The 18,711-nt window shown below is 34.1% G+C and overlaps 1 protein-coding gene across 6 annotated transcripts in view; it reads left to right on the top strand.

Moving 5' to 3' along the window:
* The window catches only part of WDPCP (WD repeat containing planar cell polarity effector), a 363,046-nt gene extending 345,596 nt beyond the window's left edge, over positions 1-17,450 (top strand). For 5 of the 6 annotated variants that reach the window (XM_023494917.2, XM_031950549.1, XM_031950553.1 and 2 more), the window contains 3 exons: positions 3,004-3,104; positions 5,740-5,768; positions 15,367-17,449. In XM_023494917.2, coding sequence (XP_023350685.1) covers positions 3,004-3,104; positions 5,740-5,768; positions 15,367-15,417 — 181 coding nt within the window. In that variant the 3' untranslated portion in view covers positions 15,418-17,449. Of the gene's footprint in view, positions 1-3,003; positions 3,105-5,739; positions 5,769-15,366 lie in introns of all 6 variants that reach the window. The other variant, XM_031950554.1, reaches the window with a different exon arrangement.
* Positions 17,451-18,711: the final 1,261 nt, after the last annotated feature.

The following is an 18,711-nucleotide window of genomic DNA, read 5'->3' as shown; positions in this document are numbered from 1 at the left end:
TATCTAAATATTTACCTTTCAGCTGGAAAAAATGCTTCCAAAATTGCATTGCATCATCATCAATAGCAAAAAGAAACACTAATCAGACTCCCCGTGTACTCACAAACCTCACAGGTAGAAATTTTCAGTCCTTGCAAAACAGGGAAATTTGTAAACAAAGTGCCTGGCAATTGATCTTTTAAAATCTTTTTATAACCTATAGTTCATTAATGTTGACTCAAAACAAACTGTCACTACTGACAGAAAAGCTGACAATTATGCCATTCCAAGTTGGCCCAGTCCAGGCTGACCTTGTTTACACATCTCAGTCTCTTAATTTGTGGTAACTTGGCATAAGAAGAGAATATGTGGCATATGTGCAGAAGGCCCTTTTCTGCATCTTAAACTGAAATAAACGTAGTAGTACACTGAGTACTTTCGGTTCATTGAGCTCTTAGGTAGATTTATACGTATTAGATAGAACTGGTTAAGTTCCTTTTATCCCCACTGGGCTTTTTATGTTTACTGACTATAAAACTATAAGCTAAACAGCAACATCTTTTTATAAACCTTGGTATGTGTCTAAAATCCTCCCAGCATTGGCCGATTTTAAAGACACATTCAGAGGATGGACAATATAAGCTCTTTTGGAACATGAAAATAGAAGGGTTTCTGCAATTTGGCTGCTAAAAAAAGCAGTTTACAGTCTTCTGCTGAATCCGTGGCCACATGTGAGAAAGCTGATCAAGATACTGCTGAACTGATAATGGGGCTAAAGAGCAAAAAGAATCTCTCTTTGGCCTAATCTGGTCTCCAATGAAGTTTCTTGGTTTCTTTTTCTGAGCCAATAAAGCTTAAAGCAAAGGAGTACTTGCATTTATTGAAGCTTTAATATGGCTCAAGGAAAGCGGATGAGGGAAAATGTTGCTTTATGGATTCTCAGCTGCCTGAATAACCTTCACTCTGCTGGGACAAAAAAGAAAAATATCCAGGAAAATCCAGATTCCCCCCCCCCCCCACCTTTTTTATATTCTCAGAGAGGGAGAGTTTTTGTTTGGAATTTTATGTTACATTTGCAAAGCTTACTTATCACGGGATCAAAAAATAAGCCAAAATCATTATTCATTGATTCTAAATCACTTTCACAACCTATAAATGTGCCTCCATCTATTTGCAAAGACCTCTTCCCAGTTCAGTTCAGTATATTAAAATTTAACCTAAATATTCAATAATGTAGTTCAGAATACAAGGATGCTGTAAAAGTTTAATAATATTTAAATCACTATTCCGATTTAATAATGAAAAATTCAAAGGGATTGTAAAAGCTCTTTTTTAGAACAATTTAAATCAGCACTGTTCCTTATACCCTACCTCCTTTCCTATTCTCTATACTAATCACACTAATCTTAGTCTCTACTACTTTAATATTTGGATGGATTTTGCAATATCCTTCTGTCTTTATGGTTTCCTGAAATTCATCCTACTCCCAGATTTGTCTTTCCAAGGCTCAAATCTACTCGTCAAAAACCTTTAGTGGTCTACAAGTTCAACCCCCGACTGAGAAGTTCTTATCTTTCTTTTGTCATGGTCCCCTTTGGTAGTCTGGTGAAACCTATATACCTCTTCTCAAAATTATGTCTTCAAAAACATAAAATAAAATAAGTATAGTTATAAAGGAAACCAATTATATTGATACTTAGCTATCAAAATATTTTAAAATCCAGTTCACAGATCTAGATTAAACCTTAGCTTGACATTCAAGGCAATTTTAGAAGTAAAATCTGTCTCCAAACTGCCTTTCAAACCTTATTTGTGCTGTGCACTCTGTCATTTATTCTATCAGACTACTATTTCACAACTGCATCAGTTAGTCAACAAGCAGGAAAGTCTCTATGCCTTTATGCGTACACCCTCTGCTTATGATGCTCTCCCAACTCATTTCAGCCTACTTAAATGTGCCTACCCATTGTTCAAAAATTTTTTCAAATAACCCAAATGTTTCCATGTAATCTTCACTTAGCTAGGATGTCTTTCTCTCTACAACTCTCATAGAAGTATCTTTGTGCTTTTCTTACATTTATTGTTTTCTGTTTTATATTAAAATTATCTCCCTTAGTAAATCTGGATTGTATGAGGGTAAGGACTATGGGAGTTTTTTTATCCTTATATTTTCTCCTAGCACAGGATTTTCCATATGCTGAACACTTATTAAATGTCTATTAAAGGAGGGAATGATATAATACATTACCATAGGAAAGAAAGATTTAGGAAAGTAACAGTAAACTTCTAACCTAAAAAGAATATTATATGAACTAATAAAAAATAAATGGAAATTTTTCTACATATGCTGTTTCATGTATTTGATTATAGTTTCTTTTTATACATAGCATTGATTTAAAAAAGGAGATGTCAGATGAACAAAATTAAAAAGAATGCTTAAAATACAACCTCCTTGACTATAGTCTATATTTTAGTAAAAGAACAAGATAAAATACATACTTGTATTGTCCATATTAACTGTGGAAAAAGCTAGTAATCCATGTTGTTTTCTTGTTTCTCAGCTATCTGACTGAGGACTATTGCCAAGAACCAATTCTGTGTAAAATATTCCATTATATAAATTAATCTAGTTGATATCCAGAATGCTCAGTTAAATAAAAGTCTTAATGAGAGGGGCAGCTAGATGACACAATAGATAGAGCACCAACCCTGAATTTGACCTGATTGAATTTGACCTCAGACACTTAATACTTACTAGCTATGTGACTCTGGGCAAGTGACTTAAACCCAATTGCTTAGCCAAAAAAAAAAAAGAAAGTCTTAATGAGCTGAAGATCAAGAATTTCATACCATATTTTGAATGGGAAAAATATCAACCTTGGGAAGATCTTTCATGAAGAAAAGAAAACATTATATAAATATATACTTCAATGGTTTGAAAAGTATTGTTGTCTTGTTCAATACTTAAGAAGAGTTAAAAAATGTTTTCTCATCAACATATTTTTGCTTTTCTTCTGCCATAAGATCTAAATATAACAGACCAGCACTTGACACAGAGAGTAAATTTGAAAAAGACACCTACACTGAGCCCCTGATGGAAAACACTTTATCCTGGAATTCAGAAGGTAAGGATAGTCATTGTCATGATCAAAATATATAATTTAAAAGAAAATAGATATTATAAAGGAACTTTCCATACAAAGGAGTAAAAGAAAATTAACTCTAGTGAAATTTCTATTGACATCAGTATGAGTTGGCAGCTGATTAAATAGGGGGTAGGGAAGAATAGAAGGAAGGAGAAAATGAAATTGAAGAATTCAAGTTTGGGTAAATGGTTAAGCCACTGATCTAAAAAGGAAAGTAGAAAAGAGGAGCAGCCTTTGGGTAAGGGTTCATAATTCAGTTTTAAACATATTAAATTTGTGATACAAGTAGAACATTCTAAGATATCCAGTGGGCAGGAATTAACATGAGTCTAGAGCTAAGAAGAAACAAAAATGAGAGTCATCTCGTAAACTTCTCTTTATCATAGTCTAGTACTTCAAAAGAAATCTGTGGTAAGTTCTTAATTCAGATCACAATCTTTCTATTGTTTATGATTTGCTATGGTCAAAAAAATTTTTTTAATTCATCACCTAGAGACCAACATTGGTGATAAGCTTCTCTGAATTTAGCTAAGTTGGTCTTAACAAAAACTGTATTCAAAACTTCACTGATTTTGTGGGAGCTTCTAGACCTTCTGCTGTGCAGATTATTTACTAATTTTAGTATAAAACTTACTAAAATTAGTAATGGGGTTTTAATGGAAATAACAATAACAATAACAACATTTATATAGCACTTACTGTGTGATCCAATACTTATCACAACAACTCTGGGAGAGAAGTACTATTATTAGCCCCATTTTATAGATGAGAAAACTGAGGCAAAGTGAGATTGTGATTTGCCCAGGATTACATAGTCAGCTAGTAAGCGTCTGGATTTAGATCTCCTTGACTTCAGGCCCAACGCTCTATTCTCCATGATTCCTTATAGCCATGCATCTAAAGTGTTTTATATTTTAGTAGTCTGTGTGTTTTCTCTCCTAGGGCTGAGATATTGTCATCTTAATCACTATATCTCCCCTAACACATAGATCAGTAATTTGCACAGAATATATACTTAGCAAACATTTATTGAATGAATAAATAGAAAAGAAGTATGGTTCTAACCATTTTGGAACAATACATACAAGAGAGTGAATAGCAGCATAAGTAGACAAGATAGAGATGTAGTTGGGCATCAGTCATTTAGCATTTATTAAGTATCAACTATATTTCCGGCATCTAGATTGGAAGCCTGGATGCCTGGGAATATGGTAGTACCCTTGACAATTATGGGAATGTAAGAAGAAGGGAGAATTGGGGGTAAAGATAACAAGTTCCATATGGGATATGTTTCGTTTAAGATGTATAAAGGACGTCCAGTTCAAGTTGTTTAAAGGACAGTTGAGGATATGAAACCAGAGGTTAAAAGAGAAGTTAAGACTGGACAAGCAGATAACCTTTGAAACAATTAAAATGATGATTAGATTGCCCCATGAACTCCTACAGAGGGAGAAGAGGAATCAGGACAGATCCATATGGGACACAGTTGATAGACATGACATGGAGGAAGATTTAGCAAAGAAGACAGAGAAGAACCAGTCATGTAGAAGAAGAACTATGAGAGAGCAGAGTCCCAGACAGTGCAAAATATATAAAGGAGAGGATAATTGACAGTGTCAGACACTATAGAAAGGTGAAGAAGGCTCAAGATTGAGAAAAAGCCATTAGATTGAGCAATTAAGAATCATTAGTAACTTTGGAGAAAGTGCTGTCAGTTGAATGATGAGATCAGAAACCTCCTCCCCTTTGTGGCTTGAGAAAGCCATTGACAAAGATTCTTGGTCTTGACATTTCTCTTTCCAAGATAATGCTTTAAAAATATTAAAAATTTAAGAAACTTCATTAATTAGTTTGGGAAATAATAGTAAACATAAGCAAAATTGATTCTATTGACAGGATCCATGCACTGAGAAGTGATTTCCCAATAGCTCCCAATAAAAACTTTTTTAAAAAACCCAGTTAACATTAACATTGAGCAAAAAAAAAAAAAAAAAACTCAGTTGAGAAATGTGTGAATGTTAGGTACAACCTCCAGATTTACCATTCGTTAATTAATGTTAGCCACAGTATAGTGCAGCCTAGTGGTGCAGTTGGATAGAGCTCTGGACTTGGAGTCAAAATGTTTAGTTCAAATCTCATCCCAGACACTTACTAGCCATGTGATGTTGGGTAAATTGGTCAGATCTCTTAACCTTAGTTTCCTCATCTGTAAAGTGCAGATTATAATAGCACCTATCCTACAGGGTTTGTTAAAATCACTTTTTAAATATTTTAAACCACTATTTTAGAAATAAAAATATCAAGTTAAGCATAATGTATGGATATTCTGATCAATGACAGACAGCAATGTGGATCTACATAGTAGAAATTCATCAAATGTCATGTGTTGTTGATAAAATTTCATCTGTTATATTGTGTCTTGGACATAATTTTCTCAAAAGCTGTCCAGTATTTCAATTTATTCACAATGCAATTATTTTTAAAAATTCTGCTTTACAGTAAAGAAAATCAAATTTATGCTAATAATCTAAAAGTTCTATATGGTCGTTTTTTTTTTACTGATTTCCAATATAATGTTACAGAATTAAATTCCAATAATCTTTTCTTTTTAAAGGAGAACTAGGAGAAGACTACAAAGAGCAGGTAACACATTTTCTATTTAATATTTATACAATATTTAAGGCTCACATTAAAAACAAAATGCATGTTTTATATTCCACCCAGGTTACTATATTTTAATATTATTATCTTGAAATTGTAGAGAGGTAAACTTGTGCACAGAAGAATATAAAAAGCAGTATCCTGGATCAGACTACACACACACACACACACACACACACACACACACACACACATATATATAGTTTGTGGAAAGGCATGATTTCTTTCTGTGACATCAATCTCAAAAAATTGGCAGTATTATGTGAAATATGACCATCTAGCTGCTCTCCTAATGATAACACATTAGACATGATTTATCTATGAGATCATCTAAATTATGTTGCAGTGTTTAATCCCAGAACTGAGGGATTTTATCCCAAAAGCTATTTTAATTTAATCTCTCAAACTTTCTCCTCCTTCTCCCCTTTCTGCCTCCTTCTCCTTCTTGTTCTTTCTTCTTTCTTTGTTCTTCTTCTTCTTCTTCCTTGTTGTTTCTGTTTTTGCTTCTTTTTTCTTTCCTCTTCTTTGTTTTCCTTCTCTTCCTCCTTGTCTTCCTTCTCTTCCTCCTTGTCTTCCTTCTTCTCCTCCTTCTCCTCTTCCTTCCTCTTCTTTCCCCCTTCTCCTTCTTTCTCTCTCTCTCTCTCCACACATGTGTATACACACACACACACACACACACACATACACACACACAGACACACACTCTTCTGGCTCTTCCCTATCTACATATTGTTTTATTTTTATTTTCCCCAGTTACATGTAAAACAACATTTTTGATTATACATGTACACTCATTTTTTAACATATTTCCATATGAATCATGTTAGGAGAGAAAAATCAGAACAAAAGGGAAAAATCATGAGAAAAAACAGAAGAGGAAAAAAAAAAATGAACATAGCAAGTGTTGATTTACATTAAGCCTCCATAGCTCTCTCTCTCTCTGGATGCAGATGGTGTTTTCCATTCCAAGTATGTTGGGATTGACTTGGATCACTGAACTCCTAGGAAGAATCAAGTCTATCATAGTTGATCATCACACAATCGTACTGTTGCTATGTACCTTGTTTTCCTAGTTCTGCTCCTTTCACTCAGCATCAGTTTGTGTAAATCTTTCCAGGTCTTTCTAAAATCAGCTTGTTCATCATTTTTATAGAACAATAATATTCCATTATTTTCATATACCATAACTTATTCAGCCACTTCCCAAATGATGGGCATCTTTTCATTTTCCAATGCTTTGCACCACAAAAAGAGCTGCTACAAACATTTTTGCACATATGTGTTCTTTTCCCTTTTTTAATGCTCTCTATGGGATACAGAACCAGTAAAGATACTGCTGGATCTAACGATATTCACAGTTTGATAGCCCTTTTGGCATAGTTCCAAATTGCTCTCAGAATGGTTGTATCATTTCACAACTCTACTACCAATGCATTAATGTTCCAATTTTCCCATATCTCCTCCAACACTTATCATTATCTTTTTCTATCATCTTTGCCAATCTGATAGATGTAATGTGGTACCTCAGAGTTGTTTTAATTTGCATTTCTCTAATCAGTAGTGATGTAGAGCATTTTTTCATGTGATTATAAATGGCTTTTATTTCTCCATCTGAAAATTGTCTGTTCATTTCCTTTGACTGCTTATCAATTGGGAAATGCCTTGAATTGATATAAATTTACTTCATTCTTTAATGTATTTTAGAAATGAATTCTTTATCAAAAACACTGGTTATAAATTTTTTCCCCATCTTTCTGCTTCCCTTCTAAATCTTTGTTGCAGAATTTGTTTTGTGCAAAAACTTTTTAATTTAATGTAATCAAAATTATCCATTTTACATTTCATAATGTTCTCTGATTCTTCTTTGACCATAAATTCTTTCTTTCTTTAAAGATCTGATAAACTATTCTTTTCTCTCCTAATTTGCTTATGGTATTGCCCTTTATGCCTAAATCATATATCTATTTTGGCCTTGTCAAATGCTATGGTGTGTGAGATCTAGGTCTATGCTGAATTTCAAATATTATTTTTCAGTTTTCCCAGCAATTTTTGTGAAATAATGAGTTCTTATCCCAGAAGCTAGAGTTTGGGGATTCATCAAACAGTAGATTAGTATAGCCATTGATTATTAGGTCATGTGTTTCCAACCTATTACACTGATCTATCACTCTATTTCTTAGTAAGAATTCTTAGAAGAAGAAGAATGATAATGTATGTAGTGCTTTAAGGTTTACAAAGATATATTAAATATTATCTTGTACACATATATGTGTGTATATATGTATACATATATAAAATTTTATTTGAGTTTCACAATAACCGGGTGAGGTATGTGCTGTTATTATCCTCATTTTATAGATGAACAAACCAAGGCAAAGAAGTTAAGTGGCTTGCCTAGAGTCACACAGCTAGATGGTGTCTGAGGCACTCTATTCAATATGCCACCTGTCTGCCAAAAGAATGTCGTTCACCCCTTTCAGTCATGTCTGACCGTCACTTTGGAGTTTTCTTGGCAAAGATACTGTAGTGGTTTGCCATTTCCTTCTCCAATTCATTTGACTGATGAACCAACTGAGGCAAACAGGGTTTAGTGGCTTGCACAGGGTCACATAGCTAGTAAGTGTCTAAGGCCAGATTGGAATTCAGAAAGATGAGTCTTTCTGACTTCAAGCCTCCTGCTTTTTCCTCTGCAATATTTAAAAGAATAAGGATAATTTAGAAGGATTTAGAGAAGAATGACTATGTAAAGATAATTTGTTCTGGCTTAATCTTATACTATTTTCAATCACTGCTTAATTTAAACCTATTCCTCCCTTTAGGCCTAGCACCACTATAGGCTCCCCCAAAAAAATTAAAGATGATTTAAAAGTCTTTTGGGGACATATGTGAAGATCAAGCTCTAGACACTTTGGGTGCACCAAAGTACATCTGCATATCACATAATATGAGTTATTTCTTCATTCTCTAATTTTCACAATGAGCTAATTTCCAAAGAATGGCAGATTCTGTTTACATTAGCAATTTTGGTAAAGGCCTGATGGCACTGTTATCACGTTTACTCTTTACCCTGGGATTATTTACTTTTAATGTGTTAAAAGCTCCCAATAAGCACATCTAAATATACTATTATTTTAAAACTATAATTTCATCAAAGATATAGCTAACTGTAATTCTAACTACCACCAACACTAATACTACTTAAAGAGTGGATAAAAATTTTAGACAACAGATGGACATTATCCATGGCATCACTCCATTCCATGAACTCCAGACAAACTTGACGGTTCTTGCCTCCCCACACCCAGCCAAAAATAAAAACAAAAACAAATATGCTCTGAGAATCCCCACCATATTCATTACCTTTTTTATGTTGATCACTCTCATACCTGTTGAATTTCAGAACATTCATTGAAGTTTGTACTAGAACTGCAAAGATAGCTATAACAGCAAATATGAACCAGAATTCAAAAAGCATCTCACCAGTCTAGACTTTGATCAGAGCATAGATTAAATTGTAGAAGATATCATTTCCCAGAGATAAAATTAGAGACTCACTTGGATTCAAAAAATCAATTTCAGAAGTACAAGGTAAGGAATGGATGTTTAAATAAATAGCTGTTCATCAGAAGAAAAAAAAAAACAAAAGCAAAAACTGGGTATTCATCAACTCAATACAAGTAAGGGATCATATGTAGAACAAGAGGAAAGAATAGTCCTTTTTTATTGTAGCCTGATCAGACTACCTCTGAAATATGGCTAAAGTACTGAATAATAATAATAAATATTATACTGGAAGGTATCTAAAGGAAGATAGCCAGTATAGTAAAGAGATTTGACAAGGCTTAACAAAGACTGATTGAAAAAAAAAACTGATGAATTTTAGTCTTGATGAGAGATTTCATGCCTATATGAAAACTGCCTTCCAATTTTTAACAGTTCATCATATGAAAGAGATTAGATTTGTTCTATATGGTCCTAAAGAGTAGACCTAGGAGCAGTGGCTGGAGGTGCTACAGAACAATTTCCTGATAATTAGAGCCATCCCCCAAAGTGGGATACAGTATCTTCCAAGGCAGTGGGCTCCCATCACTTTAGGGATCCTCAAGGCAGGGTTGGATGACCAGTTATTGAAGACATTGTAGAAGATTTGTGTTCATCTATGTATTAGAGGAGAGGATCTCTGAGCCTCCATCCACCTCTGAGACCTTGTGAAAGGTTCACTTCTACATGAGGTTTTTCCTCATACCCCAGTCTACACTACCTTCCATGTGTTACAATCTCATTGCCTAATCCAAACCAAAATTGAACAAGGATGTCTTATGCACCACACCTGGCAACAAGGGCTGAGCCTAGTGCCATTTAACATTTGTATCAATATCTAAAATAATTACTTTCATTTTTGTATTTTTATTTGATGCTTACAGTGTCCAGATCTTCCTGACTTTCTTTTTGAAGAAAGTATTCATGATGTATAGACACAAGGTTTCCTGTGCAGTCTAAAAGCCTCTGGCTTCCCATCTCAGACTACTGAACCCCATTTTCCAACATATTTTTTCACTGTCCTCATCCAAACATGGTGGGTTTGGATGAACTGGCCTCAAAAGGAAGTCATTAACAACTAATTTAAATATGGAAAGAGGCCTCTGGTGGATCTCCAGAGAGCTGTGCTGTTCCACATAAGTATCAGGGATTTGAATTAAGGTATAGCTCATCATAGCAATGTCATCATTTTTGCAGATGACATGGAGCTGGGAGGAATAGGATTACTCCTGGGAGTCGGGATCCAAAAAGATCTTGCCAGACCTAGGGATGAAAATTTGAATCTTGTACTTGGACCCCAAAAGAATCTTCCCATAAAAGAAAGGAAGAGAAGATTATTAGAAGGTTTTTTGTTGGTGGTGGTGGTGGTGGTTTTTAATCCAGGGTTTTGTGGGTTTGGGTTTTTTTTTCCTCTTTAGGCAGGCTACAAGGTCAGTGTACCTTGTGTGTACCACTATCAGTAGTGTGATAGGACCACCAGAAAAGCTCATGTGACCTTAGGCTCATGAAAAGAGACATCTCTTCTAGAAATAAGAAAGTGAAAGAATATGAGACAACATCTGGAATATGATGTTCAATGTTGGTCACTAAAGTTTAGAAAAGACCTTAAACTAGAGTAGTGGTGTTGTCAAACTCAAGTAGAAACAGCTACAAATTGACTTTGTTCATTGTTGTCTGCTCTTATCAGACTCTTCATGACCCCATTAGGATTTTTTTTTTGGGGGGGGGAGGAAGATCACTACAGTAGTATGCCATTTCCTTCTTCAGCTCATTTTACAGATGAGGAAACTGAGGCAAACAGAGTCAAGTGATTTGGCCAGGGTCACATTGCTAATACATATCTGAGGCCAAATCTGAACCCAAGAAAATGACTTTTTCTGACTCCAGTCCTAGCGCTCTGTGCCACTTGGCTGCATATTGACTTAGAAAACCACAGGTTAACATTAACTAAGGCCTGTTGTAATTTTTTTTTTTTTTTTTGTATTTTGTTAAACATTTCCCAATTTCATCCTAACCGGGTTTGGACTGCTTTCTGAGTGTTTTGCATCTGAGCCTCAAGTCTGAGCCCTCAACTGGAGGATATCCAGAGAAAGGTAATAGGAAAGCCAAGATAGCCAGAGATCAGAGATCTAGAGCTGGAGCCTCAGGCAAAATTTAGTCCGAGCTCATGATTTTATAGAAGACTTGTGCAATGATCTATCTGATCAGAGGTAAGATTTAGACCCCAGTCTCCTGACTCTTGATTCAGTGCCACTTCTGCCCTACCTTCTCATCGGTGAAAAGCCTCTGTTTTATGCCAGATGAAGATTGACTGAAAGAATCAGAGATACTTAGCCTAGAAAAGTAGGTGAAAGTAGGGAATGGGATTGTCAAATGGAAAAGAAATCTATTGATCTGCTTGAGTGGAGAGGGGGGAGAACCAGAAGCAATAGGTAGAAGCAGCCAATTTAGGCATGAAGTTAAGAAAAACTTCCTAATAACTGGAACTGACCAACAGTGGCAGGAACTATGTTGGCTACCATAGAATTCTCCTTCAAGGAAAGTCCAGATGCTTACTTATAAGATTTTTTTCAAGTATGCATTGAACCGAATGGCTCCTAAGGTCTTTATCAACACTGAAATTCTGTGAATAATACTTCACAGTTGTAAGGAAAACTATGTAAACTATAAAACAACATGTAAATATACAATTACCAAAATCCTCTATTAGCCATATTTATTTTTTAATGGAAAACTAGCCATACATAGCACAAAAAGAGGAAATCTAATTTATGATACCTATTACAATACAATGCCCATTACAATGTAAACTTCTTGGACATAGTAAGCATTTAATAAATGCTAGTTGATTGATGTTGAGATAATCATTTGAAATAAAGGAATTATCTAAAATGATTAATAGTAAAAAGAGTATTAGACTAAAAACTTGCAAGGTCTGAATTAGGTCAATTACTAGTTGTTTCACTTTAGACAAATTCTTTTTAGAAAACTAAGGTTTAGAAAGGCTAGTTATCAACTGAGACTCCTACTACTTCTATATATTTCACAGAGCCACTTGTGAAAATCGAATTGGATAATGTATATAAAATACTTTTTAGCTGTAAATTGTAGACAAATGTTAATTATTAAACATTAACTAAGTAGTAATTCTGAGACTCAGATTAAAAGCAGACCTTGACTTGTCTATAGAATTTGCTTACGACAGTTAGTGTACACTTTCAAAAAATCACAAGGAAGGGTGACCTGGTATCACCCAACATTACGTAACACAACAAGGGTGTGGTTCAGAAAATGCACTAAAATGAATGTAGAAACCAGATGAGGGATTGGGGAAAACCCTTTTGTTGCTTCTGTAAATTACTACAGGAATTAACATGCAGCCTCTTTCAATCAAAGGTGAGCACACTTTTTAGCACTTAACTAAATGAAGATCAATCTCCCTCACAGCCATAACTTCCTACTTTCTAAATAAAATCACCTACAAAGTAGGCAAGAAAGATAAAATGAGCAATGGCCAAAACAAATATATGCAAACACAAATTCCTTAATTCTGGCTCACATATACCTGTATATTCAAATATATTTCATTTTTCTTAGCATCTTTAAAAGGCAAGTTTTTTGAGAATACTTTCAAATACTAGCATAGATACTCCCAACATTTGGAAATGCGTACCGATGGCATCCACGTGAAAATATCCAGCTTGGAGTCAGGTAAAATGTGGCTTCCCATCCTGGCTCCGCAACTCAGAGTTGCCTCTTTGGGCTTCTTAAATAGAGAGATTAGGCAAGGTGATCTCTAAAGTCCCACCTAAATCTGGCAGTCTCTAAGCTCCTACTGCTATTATCTCATTAATCTTTAGAATATCCCTGTGAGGGAAATAAGGTACAGCCAAAGGCTTAGATACTGGAACAGGATACAGTAAAACACTGTAGAATCTCCTCCATGAATCTTTAAAGATAAAATTAATCCTCATCTCATTCAAATGGTCATCAACCCCATTCCCCTTTTGGGATTTCTTCCAATCCATTTGAATATTTGAATATTTCTATGCTCCCTATTTATTTAAAAATAGGGTCCAGAGAGGGATTTGTGTGTCTGATAGCAAAGGCTATAACCATTGAAGAGAGTGGTTAAATCATAAAATCAAAGGATATGGAAAGTTTGAGCAACCAAAAACAATTATTCTCATCAATCTTGGGCAAATTAAGTTATTGTCACTGATATAATTCAACAAGGCAATGAGAATAAAGTTAATAGAATCTACGTCTTCTCAGAACTGTTGTAAAATCATGCAAAATATACTTTAACATACAAAGTAACACTTTCGAATAATAAAGCAATAAAACAAAAACGAAAAACAAAGTAACATTTTCACAGACCAACAGATGAAGTTAGTGCTTTGAAAAAATGTTAGTACTTACAATGGTTTTTGTGGTTTGTTGGGTTTTTTTTTTCCTTTTTCTTTTTCTTTCTTTCTTTCTTTTTTTATTAAATCGAAAGCTACCCAAACCCCACTGAACTTGCCAGCACATACACACGAGCCCCAGGCAGTATTAAATTACTCATTCTTCTTGTTACTTGTTTTTCCAGGGTGCTTTTTTTTTTTTTTTATTCTGTGTATAAGCAGTATACACACGCACCTACCTTCATTTCCCTTATTTTCCATGCCTACATTTTCTTTGGGGTGTGGCTGTTTGTATGTAGTTCAAAGGCAATGACTTTCTGGAAATCACTCAGAAGAAGTCAAGAGATAACTTAGGAAATATCCCAAATTAGAGGTGACTAGTTTACAAAGTTCAATTAAATTCAGATTAACCTATAATTTAAGAAATATCAATGTTCTTAATTCCTATGCCATACATGCCACTGTGTAGCTCAACCCTGTTGCAATCATTCTTGCCTTTCACCTTTACCACTTTAACTCTTTGCTGGCTATCTCGAAACTCCAACACATGTATGTAGTTTACTTTCTCAAATAACAACTGAACCCCTTCACTTTCAATGTAACTGATTTCCTATCTCTTTATGGTGACTCAATAAGGTTTTATATTAATATGCAGTCAATGAGCCTGACTCTCCTCCATAGGAGAAAGAAATGGGGAAAAGTTGAATGAAGAAGGAAGTTTGTCATAAACCAGCAAGGACAGGAAATCATGAGGAATCTATCTTAGCAGCTCCATATCAAATTTCTGCCCAAATATTTCATCAAAACACCTTTGTATTTATAGGTCTTTCAAGCCTACTTTTGTGATATTCCAGATCATATTACCTCAAGGGACATGGCAATGTTCCACAATTAAAAATTAATTTTAATTCACTAAAGTTTATGAAATAAATCACAAAAATCAAGCATGAGATGCTCTCATCATTGAAACAACAGTTTTATTTTAATAGTGACTTTTTACCTTTTCTTTGTGGTAAATTTCTCTATAACATAGATTTTTAAATTTCAACTAAAATTGGGCTTTTCTAACTCTGATTTTCTTATACTTCAACAAACATTGATAAAAACATCTATTGGAAATTTCCAAGTCACTATGTTAGACCATATGGAAATAACTAGATCTGTTTCTTACCCTCACAAAGCTGACCATCAGTACACAAAGGGAATGTCAGGAATAAGATTAGGTAGATAGGTAAAGAGAGAGAGAGAGAGAGAGAGAGAGAGAGAGAGAGAGAGAGAGAGAGAGAGAGAGAGAGAGAGAGAGAGAGAGAGAGAGAGAGAGAGAGAGAGAGAGAGAGAAAGAGAGAGAGAGAGAGAAAGAGAGAGAGAGAGATGCCTTCATGGATACATATATAGGGAGACATATATATGCAAATAAATATAAAATAATGTAGACTAAAAAGGGTTGAATAATACTAAATACTTTGATAGTTTACAGTAGAGAGAGGACAGTGAATTAAAATTTGCCACTAAGATTGGTCTTTACATTCCAAATAATCCTTTTCAATTATTAGTTATCTAACTACTGTAAAATCAACAATCAGATTATTCCATTTGCCAGAATGTGATTTTTTTTTTTTCTCTTTTTGTTTCAGGAAATCGGAGATGATGGTTCTCTGAGAATGGTTCATTTTGGTTTGGTGTGATGAAGAAAACACAACTTTTCACTTGATGACTTTGTAACTTTATTCTTAAATGTACCCAAATGAGAACATGCATAGCATATATACAGACCCAATTTTCAGTAGGTTTCCCCCATATATTAATCACCAGCCATCATTCCTCCACATCCCTCATCATATCTTCATCAAATGGCTGTTCACTTCTTGGTTAGCTGCTACTTCTAAATCCCATGGATGCTGGACCAATGAGGTGTGTGGAAAATATCACTGGAAAAGCCAGTGGACAGTCAGTGTAGCTATCACTAAGGACATTATTGTGTTTTAAGTGGTCCATACTGAATATTAATCTAGTCACCCACAGAATCCGTTGAAACTCATATCGGATAAAGCAAATGCTATCATATTAATACAAAAAATAAAATGTAAAATAGCAAATAAATTTATTTTAACTGTGGACAAACTAAATACATCATGCTGTTCATCAATTGTATGGTGTAATCTCTGTATGACCTACATAAAACTTGACCGGTGACAAATTTTTTTTCTTAAGTGACTACTGCATCACTCATCCTTTAGTTCCACAGGTAAAAATTGATCCAAATTGTCAAAGAACCAGATATTGGCAGTGGTGAGGATATAAATTATTTGCTTTGAGATTTTGATTGTATGGTGAATGCCTTGTTTTACAACATGTTGGAAGAATGAGGACATCAATTAGTCAGACCTGATTGACTAAGAGTTAACTCCTGATTGATGTTCTTGTTCAGCCACAGCCCAAAGAGTTGCCCAGGGGGCCACTTTATCACTAAGGTGAGAGGAGTCACACAAGCGCAGTCCTGCAGACTCAATGTCATCTATCTGCCCTTGGTATAAATATGCCTGTGGCTTCTCCTTCAGCAATGGTACAATCTACCCCCTCTCAAAATGTCTTACTAGGAATGACCTTCTCTTGGCTCTTCTCCAACTACTCTTAAAAATACTGAGGACCTAAATAGCTTTCATGTTGCTTCTAGTTAGCTCTAACTGGAATGCCAATTACTAGAATGAAATATTGAGAGCATATCTGAAATACTAGATCTAAAGTTTTCTTCTTGGTAAAGTGCCAGATAATTCATTTCTCTTCCATCACTTCCAGAAATGTGTTTTTATGCATCCTCCTCTATTTTTGCTTTAAGTCTCAACATTTAAAGAAAAAAAACTACACAGTATCACAATATTTTTTGCATAATGTTTTACTCCCAACACATTTCACTAAAGAAACGCTATATATACTGTTCTTCATGTGTTCATTTTTAGAAAATCTTCATTTGGATGCAGACATTACTTGCTACTTTAAACATCTAAAAATCATTCTATAGCAATTTCATTGGAGTAGATCTCGACTTCAAATACCTTCTCAAAAAAGCTGACTTTCAAAAGCAGAAGTATTTCTCCAAGAATGCTCTCCATTTTTGTTATCTAGAAATATAATCTCAGTTGAATAACCACTATTTTCTCCTTTTTAAAAAGACGTGGAGCCTCTTTAACATCATTCCATTGGAAACCCAGATTTAATCTTTCACTTCTAACTGCTATTGCTAAATGAACAGCAATGGTGGTAATCTGCTTCATTCAATGCTGTACTTCTGTCCTGAATTATTCAAAGAAAACATTTATTTTCTTATCCTGCCACTATTACTAAAGTGTATTTACTATATATACATGTATACACATATATGTATGTATGTAATTTTTATCTTTGGGGGAAGAATTTGTATTGGAAACCAAATCATAGTATTCTCACAGTGTTGTCTTCATTTTCAAAGAGGACCAAAATGACATCACTTGTTTGTCAGTGAATTATTTTCACAAAATAGGACATTTAAAGTATTTCTTTTGAAAGATTATATTGATGAAAAAGAATACGCCTTTATATTTTAATCAGTCATTTATTCACAATTGAGAAGTTTTTTGACAATATTATCACTCCTTTTCAATGAAATACTTTATTAAATGTTAACAGTTAGTATATCATTCCTTGCTTAGGAAAGGGTAATACAAAATCATTTAAATGTTTTTAAGACAAAAGACAAAAATGTTTCTCTTTATTCAGCAAGTTAACATTAATTAATTAATTACATTAATAAGTAAGATTAAAGCAAACATTTAATAGTAATGTTTCCCCCATCTAGGCTATGTAATAGATATCATTTTCATGACAATCTGAGGAAAGTGTTTGTGAAAGATTTGTATTTAATTTGGAATTTCAATACAGAAATCAATCCAAGAAACATCCCATTTATTTTGCCCAAAACAATGAAATGCATTACTTAGCTTATAGAGCGCTTCTGCTGAACTGAAGCCATATTTCTGTCAGTTCAAGTGACGGTCTATATGAGGGATTAAGCTGACACTAGACAGGGAGCCCTAATCCTTCAGTATATCATAATCTATTTACTTTGCATACTAAGAGGATTTCAGTTAAAATGCACAGGAAGTAATGCTAGCAATGTACATTAGAAGAGGAACACTTTCCCCAAAATCTCACATTTTTTAATAAAATACTTTCTTAGCATTCATAGATTTTTCTATTGAAAAAGAATTCAATAAGTATTCAGTCACTAGTCATGTACTTTTCTTTATAAATTCAGGGTTGAATCACTACCATATTTTTATGGTACATTCTTTTTTATATGTAAATGTCACAAAATAATAGATCTTAAATACAAAACTTCATTTGCTGTGGCTTCTAAGAAGTCAAACATGTTTCCACTGAGTGAATTTTTATGCTTTTTCTCTTAAAGAGTAAAAACTATAACTAAGGAAGTTATTGTGCAAAGAAGAGTGAGCCCACACTCATATCACACACACACACACACACACACACACACACACACAAATTTAAGAGTGTACTATCTATCTCATAATTCCTGAAACTATTTACGTGTGCCATGGCAAAGAGGGTATCTGCTAAATAAAAAAAAAATATTCCTGATCTTAGCCTATGACTCACATATTAGAAAAATATGATAATTAAGTATTTATACATATATACAACATGCAATGTAAATAATTTGAATTTAACTTTTTACTTCAGTTTATATTAGCAAATTCCAAATTATTGGAATTCCAAGTTTGTTATAATGTAAATATATGGAGAATACTTCTTGTGCAAACAATGCATACTATGCAATTGGATGGTCAAACCTTTGAGCTATTCCATTAAGACATTCAGGGGATCCTAAAAGTCTTAGTGCAATTTTAAGCTTTCTTAATTTCAAAAGTATATATGCTACAGTCTTACAATAACATGATTTGAAATTTTGATTATCTAAATTT

This window comes from Sarcophilus harrisii, chromosome 2, assembly GCF_902635505.1.
Source record: "Sarcophilus harrisii chromosome 2, mSarHar1.11, whole genome shotgun sequence".
NCBI classification, from domain to species: Eukaryota; Metazoa; Chordata; class Mammalia; order Dasyuromorphia; family Dasyuridae; genus Sarcophilus; species Sarcophilus harrisii.
This window is presented reverse-complemented; position numbering and strand designations above follow the sequence as displayed.